This window comes from Bos grunniens, chromosome 8 (assembly GCF_055505025.1).
Source record: "Bos grunniens cultivar Pamir isolate PY7600 chromosome 8, Bosgru_T2T1.0, whole genome shotgun sequence".
NCBI lineage: Eukaryota > Metazoa > Chordata > Mammalia > Artiodactyla > Bovidae > Bos > Bos grunniens.
In genome coordinates, this window is record NC_141172.1 from 61074189 (window position 1) to 61091286 (window position 17098).

At 43.2% G+C, this 17098-nt stretch overlaps 1 protein-coding gene across 9 annotated transcripts in view; it reads left to right on the forward strand.

The window, feature by feature from the left end:
• The first annotated feature begins 8294 nt into the window (after nucleotides 1-8294).
• CCDC180 (coiled-coil domain containing 180) overlaps nucleotides 8295-17098 on the forward strand; it is a 62509-nt gene continuing 53705 nt past the window's right edge. For 3 of the 9 annotated variants that reach the window (XM_086415972.1, XM_086415976.1, XM_086415974.1), the window contains exons 1-3: nucleotides 15443-15724; nucleotides 15955-16028; nucleotides 16290-16380. In XM_086415972.1, the coding sequence (XP_086272098.1) occupies nucleotides 16312-16380 (69 nt within the window). In that variant the 5' untranslated portion in view covers nucleotides 15443-15724; nucleotides 15955-16028; nucleotides 16290-16311. Of the gene's footprint in view, nucleotides 8570-15442; nucleotides 15725-15954; nucleotides 16029-16289; nucleotides 16381-17098 lie in introns of those variants that run through there. The other 6 variants (XM_086415977.1, XM_086415979.1, XM_086415981.1 and 3 more) reach the window with 6 other exon arrangements.

Below are 17098 nucleotides of genomic sequence, written 5' to 3' on the forward strand. Positions count from 1 at the left end.
CCTAAACTCAAAAAAATATCAGTCATTGTTGTGGGTGATGTTACACTTTGTGGTGATATGGTTAATGTCTGCCTACCTCTCATTATACTCTGCTCCACAAAGAAAGAGACCTCAGGTTTCATTCACCATTACCAAGTACCTACTGTAACACTGTAGGATCTTGACTTAAGTAGTGAGGCCATGATGAATGAATCTTACAGCCATGAATTCGATACTGAAATCAACCCTGGCATCATGGTCAAGTGGCCACTAAACAGAAGGTCAGGAGCAGGGGGTTTTGGTCCCAGCTCTGCCTCTAGCATGAGTCTCATTTTTCCTAAATGGGAGTTCATGCTGCCCTCACAGCCAGTGCTCCTGATGTGCACCCAGCTGGTGCTGACCAAGTACTTGCTATGTGCAGTCACTACTCCAGGGACCCAGCACACCTAAGAAGGCAAAGTCTTGCCAGCATGTGGTCCAGGCCTCTCCTGCAGCTCTTTCTACAACTGTCTCCCAGCCTCTACCCTGGAATGGTTTGTGAGCTCCTCAAGGGCTTGCTCCTTGGAAGAAAAGCTATGACAAACCTAGACAGCATATTAAGAAGCAGAGACCTCACTTTGCTGACAAAGGTCCATATGGTAAAAGCTATGGTTTTTCCAGTAATTGTGTATGTTTCTGAGAATTGGACCATAAATAAGGCTGAGCACGTCTGACTCTTTGCGACCCCATGGACCACAGAACGCTAGGCCTCCCTGTCCATCACCAACTCCTGGAGCTTACTCAAACTTATGTCCATTGAGTCAGTGATGCCATCCAGCCATCTCATCCTCTGTCATCTCCTTGTCCTCCTGCCCTCAATCTTTCCCAGCACGAGGGTCTTTTCAAATGAGTCAATTCTTCCTATCAGGTGGCCAAAGTATTGGAGTCTCAGCTTCAGCATCAGTCCTTCCAATGAACACTCAGGACTGATCTCCTTTAGGATGGACTGGTTGGATTTCCTTGCAGTCCAAGGGACTCTCAAGAGTCTTCTCCAACACCACAGTTCAAAAGCATCAATTCTTTGGCATTCAGCTTTCTTTATAGTCCAACTCTCACATCCATACATGACTACTGGAAAAACCATAGCTTTGACTAGATGGACCTTTGTCTTAGTAAACTTTTAAAAATTAAAATCATGAAAATTGTCATTTTTGACCACAACAGAATCAAACTAGATATCAACAACAGGAGGAAACTGGGGGGGATAACAAATATGTGGAAATTAAACAATACACCATTAAACACCCAGTGGGTAAAAGTTGAAAACAAGGGATACTGAAAATATCTTGAATCAAATGAAAATGAATATGAACACACCAAAACTTATGACATGCAGAAAAAACAATGCTCACAGAAAAATTTATAGCTGTAAATGTCTACATTAAAGAGAAGAAAGAGCCCCGAACAATAACCTAACTTTACACCTTGAGGACTAGAAAATGAAGAGCAAACTAAACCTGAACAACAAGGTAATAATATGAATAAATGTAAGATCATAGAGACACAAAATAAAGAACAGGAAAACAATAGAGAAAGTGAACCAGCCCAAAAATGGATTCTGTGAGATCAACAAGATTGACAAACTTTTAAGCTGGAATTACTAAGAGAAAAAGAGAATAGACCAAATTATTGAAAACAGAAATGAAAGTTGAATAATACTACTAACTCTACAGGAATAAAAATGATTATAAAAGTATGTTGTGAATATCTGTACTCCAACAAACTGGATAACCTACACGAAATGGATAAATTCCTACAAAGACACAAACAAAGTTGACTCAAGAAGCAGGAATTACTGATAGACCTATAACGAGCAAAGAAATTGAATTCTTTAGAAAACAAACACAAAATTGCAACAAAGACAAGCCCCAAACCAGATGGCTTCATGACTGAATTCTGCAAAACGTTTTCAAGTATGAAAACACATTCTTTTCAAACTCTCCCTAAAAAATGGAAGAGAAGGAAATGTTTTCTGTCTCGTTCTGTGAGGTCGGCTTAATGTTGATAGGCAAGCAGCCGAAAACTTCCGAAGCAAATAGAACTACAGACAAATATCTCTTATGAAAACAGATGTGAAAATCTTCAAGATTATACTAGCTAAAGTAAAAGCGTTTCTACTTGTAGATGTCGTGATTTCATATGCATAAATTCTGAAGGAATAAAAAACAGAAGCAAAAAGGAACTGTAAAGCTAATAAATGAGTTCAGCAATGTTACAGGATACAGATTAACATTCATGTATCAACTGCCATTCAATACAACTACAGAAATGAAAAATTGTTATAAGTCTATAAACAGATTAACATTCATATATCAACTGCCATTCAGTACAACTATAGAAATGAAAAATTGTTAAAAGTCTATAGAAATGAGCCACCGGAGGAAAATTATTCTGTTTGCAAGAGCATTAAAAATAATAAAATACTTTAAAATATATTTAATCAGGAGATACACTAGACTCATACTCTGAAAAAAACAAAATATTTCTTGAAATAAAGGCTAAAGAAATTATAAATAAATGAAAAGATATCCCATATTTATGGATTAGAGGACTTATGATAAAATACAGCACTCTATATATCCAATTCAGTTCTTATAAAATTGCAATAAATCTTTGTTGCAGAAATGGAAAAGCTGATCCTAAAATTCATTTGGAGTTGCAACTAATAGCCAAAACAATATTGGATGGAGTGAACAAAGTTAGGAGACACACTGCCTGATTTTTAGTTTTACAACAAAGCAGTAGTAATCAAACAACACATCACTGGCATAAAGATAGACATACAGACCATGAAATAGACTGAGAGTCCGGAAATGAACCGTATATCTATGGTCATATGATTGTCAACAGATGTTGAAGTTCAACAAAGGGAACCTGGAATGTGGAAAACTGTTTTTAGCAAATGGTTCGAGGAAAATAAAATATCCACATGCAGAAGAACCAGTTTAGATCCTTACCTTACATCATATACAAAACTTAATTCAAAATGGAGCAAACCTAAATTTAAGAGCTAGAACTATAAAGTTCTTAAAGGGGTAAATATCACGATTTGGATTTGGTAAAAGATTCTTGGAGGACTCAAGAAAAAGAAATACAAAAAGGCAAAATGGTTGTCTGGGGAGGCCTTACAAATAGCTGAGAAAAGAGGAGAAGAAAAAGGCAAAGGAGAAAAGATAACCCATCTGAATGCAGAGTTCCAAAGAATAGCAAGGAGAGATAAGAAAGCCTCCTTAAATGATCAATACACAGAAATAGAGGTAAACAATAGAATGGGAAACACTAGAGATCTTTCAAGAAAATTAGAGATACCGAGGGAACTTTTCATGCAAAGATGGGCTCAATAAAGGATGGAAATGGTATGGACCTAACAGAAGCAGAAGATATTAAGAAGAGGTGGCAAGAATACACAGAAGAACTACACAAAAAAGATCTTCATGACCCAGATAATCATGATGGTGTGATCACTCACCTAGAGCCAGACATCCTGGAATGTGAAGTCAAGTGGGCCTTAGGAAGCATCAGTATGAACAAAGCTAGTGGAGGTGATAGAATTCCAGTTGAGCTATTTCAAATACTAAAAGATGATGCTGTGAAAGTGCTGCACTCAATATGCCCGCAAATTTAGAAAACTCAACAGTGGTCATAGGACTGGTAAAGGTCGGTTTTCATTCCAATCCCAAAGAAAGGCAATGCCAAAGAATGCTCAAACTACCACACAATTGCACTCATCTCACATACTAGCAAAGTAATGCTCAAAATTCTCCAAGCTAGGCTTCAACAGTACATGAACGGTGAACTTCCAGATGTTCAAGCTGGATTTAGAAAAGGCAGAGGAACCAGAGATCAAATTGCCAACATCTGTTGGATCATAGAAAAAGCAAGAGAATTCCCAAAGAACATCTACTTCTGCTTCATTGACTATGCTAAAGCTTTTGATTGTGTAGATCACAACAAACTGTGGAAAATTCTTAAAGAGATGGGAATACCAGACTACCTTACCTGCCTTCTGAGAAACTTGTATGCAGGTCAAGAAGCAAGAGTTAGAACCAGACATGAAACAATGGACTGTTTCAAATTGGGAAAGGAGTATGTCAAAGCTGTATATTGTCACCCTGCTTATTTAATTTATATGCAGAGTACATCATGTGAAATGCTGGACCGGATAAAGCATAAGCTGAAATCAAGATTGCTAGGAGAAGTATCGATAACCTCAGATATGCAGATGACACCATCCTTATAGTAGAAAGTGAAGAGGAACTAAAGAGCCTCTTGATGAAGGTGAAAGAGGAGGGTAAAAAAGCTGACTTAAAACTCAACATTCAAAAAAGAAGATCATGGTATCCAGACCCATCACTTCATGGCAAATAGATGGGGAAACAATGGAAACAGTGACAGACTTTATTTTCTTGGACTCCAAAATCACTGCAGATGGTGACTGCAGCCATGAAATCAAAAGACGCTTGCTCCTTGGAAGAAAAACTATGACCAACCTAAACAACATATTAAAAAGCAGAGACATTAATTTATCGACAAAGGTCTGTATAGTCAAAGCTATGGTTTTTTCCAGTAGTCATGTATGGAAGTGAGAGTTGGACCATAAAGAAGGGTGAGTGCCGAAGAATTGATGCTTCTGAACTGTGTGGTGTTGGAGAAGACTCTTGAGAGTCCCTTGGACTGCAAGGAGATCAAACCAGTCCATCCTAAAGGAAACCAGTCCTGAATATTCATCAGAAGGACAGATGCTGAAGCTGAAGCTCCAATACTGTGGCCACATAATGCGAAGAACTGACTCATTTGAAAAGACCCTGATGCTGGGAAAAATTGAAGGCAGGAGGAAAAGGGGTCGACAGAACATGAGATGGTTAGGTGGCATTACCAACTCAGTGGACATGAGTTTGAGCAAGCTCCTAGAGTTGGTGATGTACGGGGAAGCCTGGTGTGCTGCAGTCCATGGGGTCACAAAGTCAGACACGACTGAGCAACTGAACTGAACTGAGTCTACATTTTCTCCAAAAGTCCACATCAAGTACCTGGAGCTGGACTGTTTGTTTATAATTTCAGTACTCATTAGCCACTTAGGCAATAATTCCTTCTCCCAGGCAATAATATCAAAAGGCTCAAGAAACCAGAGGACTAATCTGATGTATTACACTGGGAAGGTGGTGATTGGCTATTCTGACTTTTCATAAACACTACATAACTCCAGATTAAACAGTATTTCCTACATAGTAGGTGGCTGCTTTGACTATGGACTAGGTATGGCTTTTGACATATTAATATATAATTACCATTATCCTTGTGACATAGATTTTTTCATGTTCAGATCCTATCATTATTCCAGTTTTTAAAACTGTTAGAAATTTTTTATTCCAAAATAGTTATTTTGAACATTTACAAATATTAAGAATCATTGTAACTCTATTTAGAACTAATATATTATTCTTCTTCAACCAGCACCCATGTGAAGAACAGCCAAGTAGCAACAGTAGACTGAACTAAACTGAAAGGATTCTTAGATATAACATCCAAAGCACAAGCAAAAAAAAAAGAAAAAGAATATGTAAGTTATAAGACAATCTATTAAGACTTAGTAAATATGATGGAGAAGGTAATGGCACCCCACTCCAGTACTCTTGCCTGGAAAATCCCATGGATGGAGGAGCCTGGTAGGCTGCAGTCCATGGGGTCACTAAGGGTCGGACACGACTGAGTGTCTTCATTTTCACTTTCACGCATTGGAGAAGGAAATGGCAACCCACTCCAGTGTTCTTGCCTGGAGAATCCCAGGGATGGGGGAGCCTGGTGGGCTGCCATCTATGGGGTCACACAGAGTCGGACACGACTGAAGTGACTTAGCAGTAGCAAATATGATAAACTTGTGCATCAGACGACACTATCAGGAAAGTGAAAGATAACTCAAGGAATGGAAGAAAATATTAGACCAGCTTAGCATCTTATATTTACAATATGTACAAAAGAATTATTACAACTTGTGATGGTCCCACATGTCAGGTTGGTGAGATTATAGTTCCTGGTTATTTAATCAAACACATCTATAATTAGCTGACTTTAGAGGATATGGTAGCACTAGCGCTAAAGAGTCTGCCTGCCAACACAGGAGATGCAAGAGATGCGGGCTCCATCCCTGGGTCGGGAAGATTCCCTGAAATAGGAAATGGCACCCCACTCTGGTATCCTTGCCTGGAAAATTCTTTGGGCAGAGGAGCCTGGCAGGCTACAGTCCATGGAGCCACAAAGAGTCAGACATGACTGAGTGACTAAAAACACACACACCTTTGAAAATGTCGTAGGTTTCAGTCATTCAGGTGAAACATTTAACAGGCACCCCAGGGACCCCTCCGTCCTCGATCTGTCCAGGTCCTACCTGTTCTCAGAGATGGGTGTAAATAGCGCCTGCTCCAGGAAGGTGTCCTTGATGCCAGCCCCCTTCCCCCGTATGTCGAGTCAACGGGTCTCCCACTTCTCTGTTACCAAAGTCTTCTAGTAAATGTAAGACGCAGAGGACAGAGCAGAGAGTATCCTGCCCAGAGGGTCTCTGATTTCCACTCTGCTACCACTCCCCACCAGTGAGTGCCACAACTGTTCACCTTATTCTTTTCATAGAGGAATATTCCTTTTTTGGAGGTTGATCTGATTCCCCTAGGAGGAAGACAGCCAGTGTTCTTCAGAAAGAGTCCTCTAGCCCATCACTAGCACCCCCAACCACCCTCCCTCATGTTGCACTACCACAGGTGACCTCAGGGAGGCAGTGCACAACCACAAAACAGGACGTGGACCTGGGCGGGGCCTCAATGCAGGAAATGGGTGGCAGAAAAGGGAGCTGAAACTCAGGCAGAAAGGGACTTGAAGGAACCTAGATCTCTTTCTTGGAGAAGGAAATGGCAACCCACTCCAGTGTTCTTGCCTGGAGAATCCCAGGGACGGGGGAGCCTGGTGGGCTGCCGTCTATGGGGTCGCACAGAGTCGGACACGACTGAAGCGACTTAGCAGCAGCAGCAGCAGATCTCTTTCTCCTCCGTGGTACCATCTGAGGGGGAGACTGACTCCAGCTTCAGACCAAAACCTCCTGCAGCTTTGCAGTCCAGCAGCTCTGCTGCTTTGCCAGCCAGGAAACAGGGCTGGGTGTCTTATGTCCCTGGTCCTGCCCTTTAGACCCAAGGCTTGGCAGTCTGTTCATTTGTTCACTTGGCCCATGAGAGTCCCCAGCAGTGCCCATTCGTGGTGCAGGCAGGATGCCCTCCCCTGGAGTATGGAATGAAGACAGGAGAAGAGCGGAGGCCTGACTTCTTGAGGATAGACTGGCTGGTTTAGTGAAGAAAGGAACCTCCACCCAGCCCGACAACCTGGAGGAAGCTAAGTGCCGGCAGGATGGACCAGCATGAAAGCCAGAGAGCTGTTGATTCTGCCAGCTCGGCATCCCCTCCTGGAATGGCCAGCTGCCACCTTTTTATCCCCTTACTGGGGCCTCCTACCCTCAAACTGTCCCCTTCCTGCCCACAGACCAAACACACCCCTCTTCCTGTTTATCTAGACAAGACTGGAATTTTTCAGACTTTAAGTGAGAAACTAACTGCGCCCCATCTGGTGCCCCTTTCCCTCTGGCCCCACCCCCTCCTCTCTTTCTAGACCTCCAGCCTCCACTCAGCCCTGATGAGCAGCTCCTGGCTTTGTGAGTCGTCTTTGCAACCAGCTTTTGAAAATTTAGGGAACTCTTCCTCAAGGGAGGGGGAAAAAAGGAAGGAGAAATTTGTGAATAATGGGAGCAGTATGAGAGCAAATCCCTTCTATTGGAGAACTCAAATGATCCAAACTGTCCAGATGCCAGCGGGTTCCTCTGAGCTCAGAAGGCTCTGTGGGCCTCAGAGGAAGCCCTTGTGTCAGTCACCTTGGGCCTCCACTCCAGTTTCTTCTGAGCAGTTTCAAATGAACATAGAGTTTGTTGCTATCAATGAAGCATTTGGGAACCTCCGATTTGGCTCCACCCAGGCTCTGACATTTAAGGAAACTGAGTTTTGAAGCAGGACTGGTGGCCTAAGGTCCTAGGGAGGCTTAGAGATTCCACCCAGCAGCCCAGTCCCTGTCCCCAGGGTTTGCTGCCTCCCAGGAGGTCTGGATTATTGAAAGAGAGGGCAGTGCTAGCCCTAAGGGAGATTCCTCATCCACCTGATACTCCTAGGGAGAGAGGCCTACACCTGGAAACTTTTCCCCATGTCTTCTTTAGATGGTACTTGGAGGTGCTCTGCCCAGAAGAAAGGACGTCATGCACTGAGGAGAAGTTCCTGAGGTTTGGCACTCCTGGGGACGGTAAGAGAGTGAGCTATGAGGTGGGGAGCTCTAGCCCAGCTTGCTCCCGCTGAGCCTTACTGAGCACACTGCTCACTGAACCAGCAGCTCCACTCAGGATGTGTGTTCTTTGCCATCCTCCCCCCGACCCACCACCACCACATGCCACCTCTGAGTACCCCAAGTCTCTGGAGCTGCGCAGGCGCCCCAAAGCACTTGGCAGGGAGTCTATGCGGTGCTGGATCTGGTGAGTCTGGAAAGGCGGTATCACTTTTGTATTTCTCCCTCAACTTTAAAATGTATTGTCACACTTTAAAATTTCATAATTTTGTCATATTCTTACTGAGCTGAAGTATTTACCCAAGAGTGGAATTTTTGGGTCATTGAGTATGTGTAAGTTCATTTTTAGGAAATACTACCAAAGAATTTTCAAAAGTGGTTGTAGGAGTTTATACACACGGTGGTGTATGAGCGTTCCAGTTGCTCAGATCTTCACCAACAATTGGTATTGTCAGCATTTTTCAGTCATTCTGGTATAGGTGTAGTGGTGTTTCATTGTGGTTTTCATTTGCATTTTCCTGATGAATGATGATGTTGTACAGCTTTTCATGTCCTTTTTAGCCAGTTGGTTATCTTTCTATGAAATACCTAGTCAAATCTTTTGCCCATTTTTTTTCAGGTATATTGTCTCTTTCATCTTATTAATTCATGGAAATCAGTTACATATCCTTTATGAGGCTTTTTCCTTATGACACATGTTTATTCTCATTCTGTTCTTGCTTTCTTACTCTCTTGAGGGTGCTTTTTGATGAAGTGAAGTTCTTAATTTTAATAAGGTCAAGTTTATTAATTTTTGTCTTTATGCTCCAAGGTCCTGAAAATATTCTCCTATGATATCTACTACAAATGCTATTATTTTAAATGTCCCCATTTAGATTTAAAATCCACCTGGAATTGATTTTTGTCTATGGTGTGAAATGGAAGTCAAGATTAATTTCTTTCCCATATGAATAACCAGTGACCCTGGGCTATTTATTGAAACTATCTTCTCCCCATTGCTCTGCTGGGTCACTTTAGTATATATGACATAAATGTTCACATATGTGGGTCTGGGCTGGACTCTGTTTCTCCTAGTGTTTTTCCTTGTACTACTATGGCATTTTACCCTGTTGACTGTAGCTTTATACAAAGGCTTAATATCCGGTTGTGTAAGCCATCCAAGTTTATTCTTCTTTGAGCTTGTCTTGACTATTCTTGGTAATTGGCATTTCTATGGAAAATTTGAAATTGAATAGTCAGTGTTCACCAGATATCTGAACAAATATGGGCTTCCCTGATAGCTCAATTTGTAAAGAATCCACCTGCAATGGAGGAGACCCCAGTTCAATTCCTAGGTCGGGATATGGAGAAGGGATAGGCTACCCACTCCAATATTCTTGTGCTTCCCTTGTGGTTCAGCTGGTAAAGATTTGCCTGCAATGTGGGAGACCTGGGTTCAATCCCTGGATTGGGAAGATTCTCTGGAGAGGGGAAAGACTACCCACTCCCGTATTCTGGCCTGGAGAATTCCATGGACTGTGTAGTCATGGGCTGGCAAAGAGTCGGAGTGACTTTCACTTTCACTAGATATCTGCTTAGATACTTTATTGTGATTATATAAATCTATGGGTCAATTTGTGGAGAAGTAACATCTTAACAATGGCACCCCGCTCCAGTACTGTTGCCTGGAAAATCCCGTGGATGGAGGAGCCTGGTAGGCTGCAGTCCATGGGGTTGCTAGAGTTGGACACGACTGAGCGACTTCACTTTCACTTTCCACTTTCATGCATTGGAGAAGGAAATGGCAACCCACTCCAGTGTTCTTGCCTGGAGAATCCCAGGGACGGGGGAGCCTGGTGGGCTGCAGTCCATGGGGTCTCACAAAGTCAGACACGACTGAAGCGACTTAGCAACATCTTAACAATACATAGCAAAACAAATGAACAAAAACACACACAAAAAAACCCAAACCAACCTTCATAATAAAAAGGAAGAAATTATAAACTGTGAATATTTGCAAATCATATTAAAAAGGGGCTCACATGCCAAAAATGCAAACAGCTCCTAGAAACTGATAAGAAAAAGAACAGACACACAGTAGAAAAACTGGCAAAAGACATGAACCCAGAGTTCACACAAAAAGAAATGAAAATAGCCTTAAATATATGAAAATATGAATAGAAATAGAATAGAAATGCCTACATATGTTCACCATGCAAAAGAATGTTCAGAACAGCATGATTTGGTAATTCTCTAAACTGGAATGTACATCAATAATAAAAAGGATAAATATTATGCAGTGGGTTATATATTTTTGTAATGGAATGCTATACAGAAATAAAAGTGAACTACAGCCACATTAAAAAAGATATTTGGAACTTAGAAATATAATGAAAGTAGTCCAACATAAAAGTCCAACATTCTGTATGATTCCACTGAAGTTCAAAAACAAGCAAAACTAATTCAGGAGTTAGAGTATCTGCTACCCTTGGGGAGGAAAGGGCAGTGACTTGGGATGGGTACATATGGGGGGCTCCTGGAGAGCTGGTAATGTTCTACTTCTTATGGTACTGGTTACCCGGTGTGTTTCCCCCTGGATAATTTATTAAACTATACACTTATGATTTCCATACTTTTCAGTACATGTACTATGATTCAACGCAAAAAATCCTATCAATTGGATCCAGAACTTTTTTCTGGCAAATCCCAAAGTCAGATGGTATAGTGTTGGGTTCAAGACTCTGAATTACATGGTCTAGATTCATATCCTGGATTTAACCATTTCCTATCTCAGAGATCTTGGCCAAGTTACCAACTCTCTGAGCTTCAGTTTCTTCATCTGTAATATGGGTTAATTGTGGTACCCCCTCTCATAGTTATTGAGACTATTAAACCCTCTCAATAAATATTAGCTCTTTGAGTGGTGCTTCTTGGTCTTCTTTCTATGGACTATAGAGAAGATGGATGATGGCCTATGGAAGAGGAAGGAAAAGGATGAGGTTCGAGTCAAGAGACATTTTCAAATGGGGGAAGATATGATGTTAAGGTGCAGGAAAAGAGAGTCCAAAGGCTTGGCTTCACTCCTTCATTCCCTGTCTCTCACCTCCTGTGCCTCCCTAACACAGGAGGTGGACTGGCTTCACTCCTTCATTCCCTGTCTCTCACCTCCTGTGCCTCTCTAACACAGGAGGTGGGCTCACCAGGTGATCCCCAACTGGTTATTCTTTCCAACTATAACACTTTTGAGTTAGAGGGGTAATGCAAATGCCATCCAAAAGCCAAACACAAATTTTCATGTTTGATCCAAACCCAAACACAAAGGCCCAGAAATTTGGGAATTAAGGAAGGCAAAGTCTCAGCAGTGATATTATGGGTTATTTTTATTTTCTCCATTCAATTTTTTTTTTCTATTTTAAACAATGTGTGTTGCTTACTCTGAACAAAACATCATACCTGATATATCCATGCCTACATATTTGTATCTATACATTAAAAAATTAAAAACCCCCACATTATGGATGTGCCAGAAAGCATCTGGGCAGGGAAAATATGGCTTCTGATGTACAAGTGCCAAGCCAGTAGGACCTCCTCAACAAAACAGAGATCTTGCTAACTGCAAATAATTCCTGAACATTTCCGATTTTTTACCGTGTTTTTCATCCGTAACCTCAGGTAAACATACTTTCTCTGTTTCCAGCTAAAATGAGTCCAATCACTTGTTATAATATTTCACCTTGTTAATAAAACCTGGGACCAAAGAATGGGAATAAAAGGGCTTTCTACTCACTGTTTCTTAAGTTCTGAAAGTAGTCTGGACAGAATGACCACTTGTTTAAGGAAGTTGTCATAGGTAGTAGCATTTATGAGCAATTGGGACAGGGATCCCTCTGAGAGGAGTCAGGAACCCCAGGTCTGTAGGAAATCTGTGCTGGGTTCAGCATCCACCACAGTACCTTCCGCCCTGGCCGTGCAGAACTCTGGGTGCGTGTGTGGGAAAGAGCCACCTCTGGAAGTCAGGCCAGGACACTCCAGGTGTTCCTGCATTTAGCAGGAAGCATTCAGTGTGTCTGAATTATGTGCAGGACACTGTGCTGAGGGCAATCAAAGCTGGATGAAAGATAGGAGGCCATGCCTTCCTCACAGGAAACACTCTCCAATAGGATGCCCTTAACTCCTGCATCTGACAACAACCAATGTACAAGCGATCAATGCAAAGAAATAGAGGAAAACAATAGAATGGGAAAGACTAGAGATCTCTGCAAGAAAGTTAGAGATACCAAGAGAACATTTCATGCAAAGATGGGCACAATAAAGGACAGAAATGGTATGGACCTAACAGAAGCAGAGGATATTAAGAAAAGGTGGCAAGAATACACACAAGAACTATACAAAAAGATCCTCATGACCCAGATAATCATGATGGTGTGATCACCAACCTAGAGCCAGACATTCTGGAATGAGAAGTCAAGTGTGCCTTAGGAAACATCACTATGAACAAAGCTAGTGGAGGTGATGGAATTCCAGCTGAGCTATTTCAAATCCTAAAAGATGATGCTATGAAAGTGCTGCACTCAATATGCCAGCAAATTTGGAAAATGCAGCAGTGGCCACAGGACTGGAAAAGGTCAGTTTTCATTCCAATCCCAAAGAAAGGCAATGCCAAAGAATGGTCAAACTACCGCATTTGCACTCATCGCACACACTAGTAAAGTAGTGCTCAAAATTCTTCAAGCCAGGCTTCAAGAGTATGTGAACCGTGAACTTCCAGATGTTCAAGCCGGATTTAGAAAAGGCAGAGAAACTAGAGATCAGAGATTACCAACATCTGTTGGATCATCGAAAAAGCAAGAGAGTTCCAGAAAAACATCTGCTGCTGCTGCTGCTAAGTCGCTTCGGTCGTGTCCGACTCTGTGAGACCCCATAGACAACAGCCCACGAGGCTCCCCTGTCCTTGGGATTCTCAAGGCAAGAACACTGGAGTGGGTTGCCATTTCCTTCTCTAATGCATGAAAGTGGAAAGTGAAAGTGAAGTCACTCAGTTGTGTCTGACTCTTAATGACCCCAAGGACTGCAGCCTACCAGGCTCCTCCGTCCATGGGATTTTCCAGGCAAGAGTACTAGAGTGGGGTGCCATTGCCTTCTCCAAGAAAAACATCTGCTTTATTGACTATTCTGAAGCCTTTGATTGTGTGGACCACAACAAACTATGGAAAATTCTGAAAGAGATGGGAATACCAGACCACCTGATCTGCTTCTTGAGAAATCTGTACGCAGGTCAGGAAGCAACAGTTAGAACTGGACATGAAACAACAGACTGTTTCCAAATAGGGAGAGGAGTACATCAAGGCTGGATATTGTCACCCTGCTTATTTAACTTATATGCAGAGTACATCATGAGAAGCGCTGGGCTGGATGAAGCACAAGCTGGAATCAAGATTGCTGGGAGAAAATCAATAACCTCAGATACGCATATGACACCACCCTTATGGCAGAAAGCGAAGAAGAACTAAAGAGTCTCTTGATGAAAGTGAAAGAGAGTGAAAATGTTGGCTTAAAACTCAACATTCAGAAAACTAAGATCATGGCATCTGGCCCCATCACTTCATGGCAAATAGATGGGGAAACAGTGGAAACAGTGACAGACTTTATTTTCTTGGACTCCAAAATCACTGCAGATGGTTACTGCAGCCATGAAATTAAAAGACGCTTACTCCTTGGAAGAAGAGTTATGACCAACCTAGACAGCATATTAAAAAGCAGAGACATTACTTTGCCAACAAAGATCTGTCTAGTCAAAGCTATGGTTTTTCCAGTAGTCATGTATGGATGTGAGAGTTGACTATAAAGAAAGCTGAGCACTGAAGAATTGACGCTTTTGAACTGTGGTGTTGGATAAGACTCTTGAGAGGTCCTTGGACTGCAAGGAGATTAAACCAGTCCATCCTAAAGGAAATCAGTCCTGAATATTCATTGGAAGGACTGATGCTGAAGGTGAGATTCCAATACTTCGGCCACTTTATGCGAAGAACTGACTCATTTGAAAAGACCCTGATGCTGGGAAAGATTAAAGGCAGGAGGAGAAGGGGATGACAGAGGATAAGATGGTTGGGTGGCATCACCTACTCCCTGGACGTGAGTTTGAGTAATCTCTGGGAGTTGGTGATGGACAGGGAGGCCTGGCATGCTGCTGTCCATGGGGTTGCAAAGAGTCAGTCATGACTGAGTGACTGAACTGAACTGAACGTATGAGCACATTCAGAGGAGAGGGGGTGAGGTGAAGAAGGGGAGAGGAGGTCAGATTGGGTGGATGGGATGTTGTCACTGTTAGTGGCTGAAAGTATGTGGGGGGTTGGGGTGTGTAAAGACAGAGGGATCCCAGCAGAGGAGCAGGGTGAGGAAGGGTGAGAAGTTTGCTGAAGTAGGAGACTCAGGGTGGGAGCCAGATGCGGGGGCCTCCATGGTCATCTAGGGACTGTGGCTGGGTTTGGTGGGGGCCGCAGTGAGGGCCTTTTGAGAGGAAGAGTGAATAGGTGAGATCTGTATTTAAGGAGAGTTACATGGCATGGTGAGTTGGGTGAATGGAACTCAGGGTCCTCTGCTGCTGCTAAGTCGCTTCAGTCGTGTCCGACTCCTAGCGACCCCATGGACTGCAGCCCACCAAGGCCCCTCCATCCATGGGATTTGCCAGGCAAGAGTACTGGAGTGGGGTGCCATTGCCTTCTCCGAAGGTCTTATAAATTAGCCTTTTCATTATAATTCCATTCAACTCTTGAGGCCTGGATTCTAAGCCCTTATGAGAAAGAGATGGTCTCTTTTAGAGATGCTTTCCATTTCTTATTTGTAGCCAAGCACCACTCTATGCTACTTTCCAGCAGAGATTGGTTTTAACCAAGACAAAGAAGATAGGGAGGTTTTTCTTGACCACAGCGGCTCAGAGCTGCGTCTCCTGTCTCCTATTAGTTTTCAGAACATTCAGTGTGCTGCTCTGGATGCTCTTGCCAGCCCTGAGGTATCCCTCTGCCAGATAAACTGGCCGGAGTTTCACTACTCCACGTGGGGGCTCAGGTCCCTAAGGGCAACCAAGTCCCCTCCCTGGAAAGGAAGTGAGGGCGGGGCCAGCGGAGCTCCCGCCCCTCTGTGTTGCCTTGGAGACCTAATGGGTTTTGTTGCCGTTGAGGTTGGACTCGCCCTGGCTGGCTTGAGTGGTACTTTCTGCAGGTGTGGCCGCAGCCGGGCCCCTGAAGACAGGGCCTCGCTCCACTTCGTGGGGCTTAGAGGGCCTGTCCTGAGACCGCAGCCGCTTCTTGGTGGGCTTGGGGAGCAGGCGTGAGAGGAGGGGGCTGTGCTTCCCAGCAATCAGTAGGTACGGAATTGGCCAGAATCAGACAGCTCCCTCCTCCTCCTCCTCCTACCCGAGTGTCCATTTTGGGGAGGTGGGTGCGGCGGGGGAGGTCCTCGAACAGCTTTCAGCGCCAGTCAGGAGTTCAAGGCCAGGTTGAGATCTGCGCTGACACCTTTTGGGTACGTTGACTTTTCCCGGAAGAGTTTGAAAGAGTCAAGTACAAAACAGTAACCGTCATACTTTGCCCTCAGAGTCAATCTCGAATTTGCACCTGGCGCGTGGCTGGGAGACCAGCCTTCGTGAGTTCCAGTTTTTCGTGCCTGAGGTTTGTTTCCTTTTTACTTCTTCGCACCCCTCCGCCCGCCCCCACCTCCGATTTTTCTTTTAAAGTATAAACTCCGAGGCCTGAGAGGGGCTCTGATGCTTTCTGCTAGAGCTGGGGTGCCTCATTCCCGGTGGGCTCGCCCAGCCTGGCTGCCTGGAGACACTTGTCCTCCAGGGAGGACTTTTCCTTGGAGGCGGGTGGAGAGGCTTTTCAGTATCCGCCTGGTCTGAGACCAACCCGTAGACAACGGCTTCCCTGCAGGGGTGTCCAGCTCGAGGCCAAGATGTCTTCCGTGGGGAAGGTGACCCAGATTCCCAGCGGGAGGGTCTACCAGCAGATCTTCGAGGCTGAGGTAGGCCTGTCCTTTTATTTCCCCTTTCCTGGTCCCCTGCTTCCCTCAGCTTCCCGGAAGCTTCCCTCCCTTAGAAGGCTTCCTTGCCTGGGAACCTAATGAAATAAGGGCTTTGAAATTGTGTTGATGAAAAATAATTCTTATTGTTTCCTAAAATGTAGGAATACAAAATTAGAATGTCTGTTCCTGAAAATTGCAAAATCTATATTAGAATTTAAATTACTCAGAAATAGCCAAAATTAACCTTTGGGTGTCCTGAATCTTTTTTCTATGCATGAAAGCATCTCTGATTTTTCTGTTTAAAAAGTGGGTGTGATTCTATAGCAGTGCCTTAAAACCTCCTTTTTCCCTGTTTGCAGTATCTCAGAGAGCTTTCCGTGTCAGTGCAAAGTCATGTACTTCACAATGTTTAGTGGCTGCCTAGTTTTTGATATAGGACTTCCTGTAATTTATTAAAGTAATGCCCTCTTGATAATTATATAAGTAGTTGGCATTGCCTTGTCATGTCTAAAAAACTGCACAGATGACATCTTAAAAGAAAAACATACTCAAACCCTTCTTTTGAAGTTCTGTACTGCTTATTTAAAGGGGATTTTTATTCCTACTTTGAGTCCTAAGTAATGCTCTTTGTGGAGGGCTTGGAAATTATATTAGTATAAAGAGACTGTAGAAATTACTCACATGATCCTGCTCCCTGGAAGCAACCCTTCTTAACCTT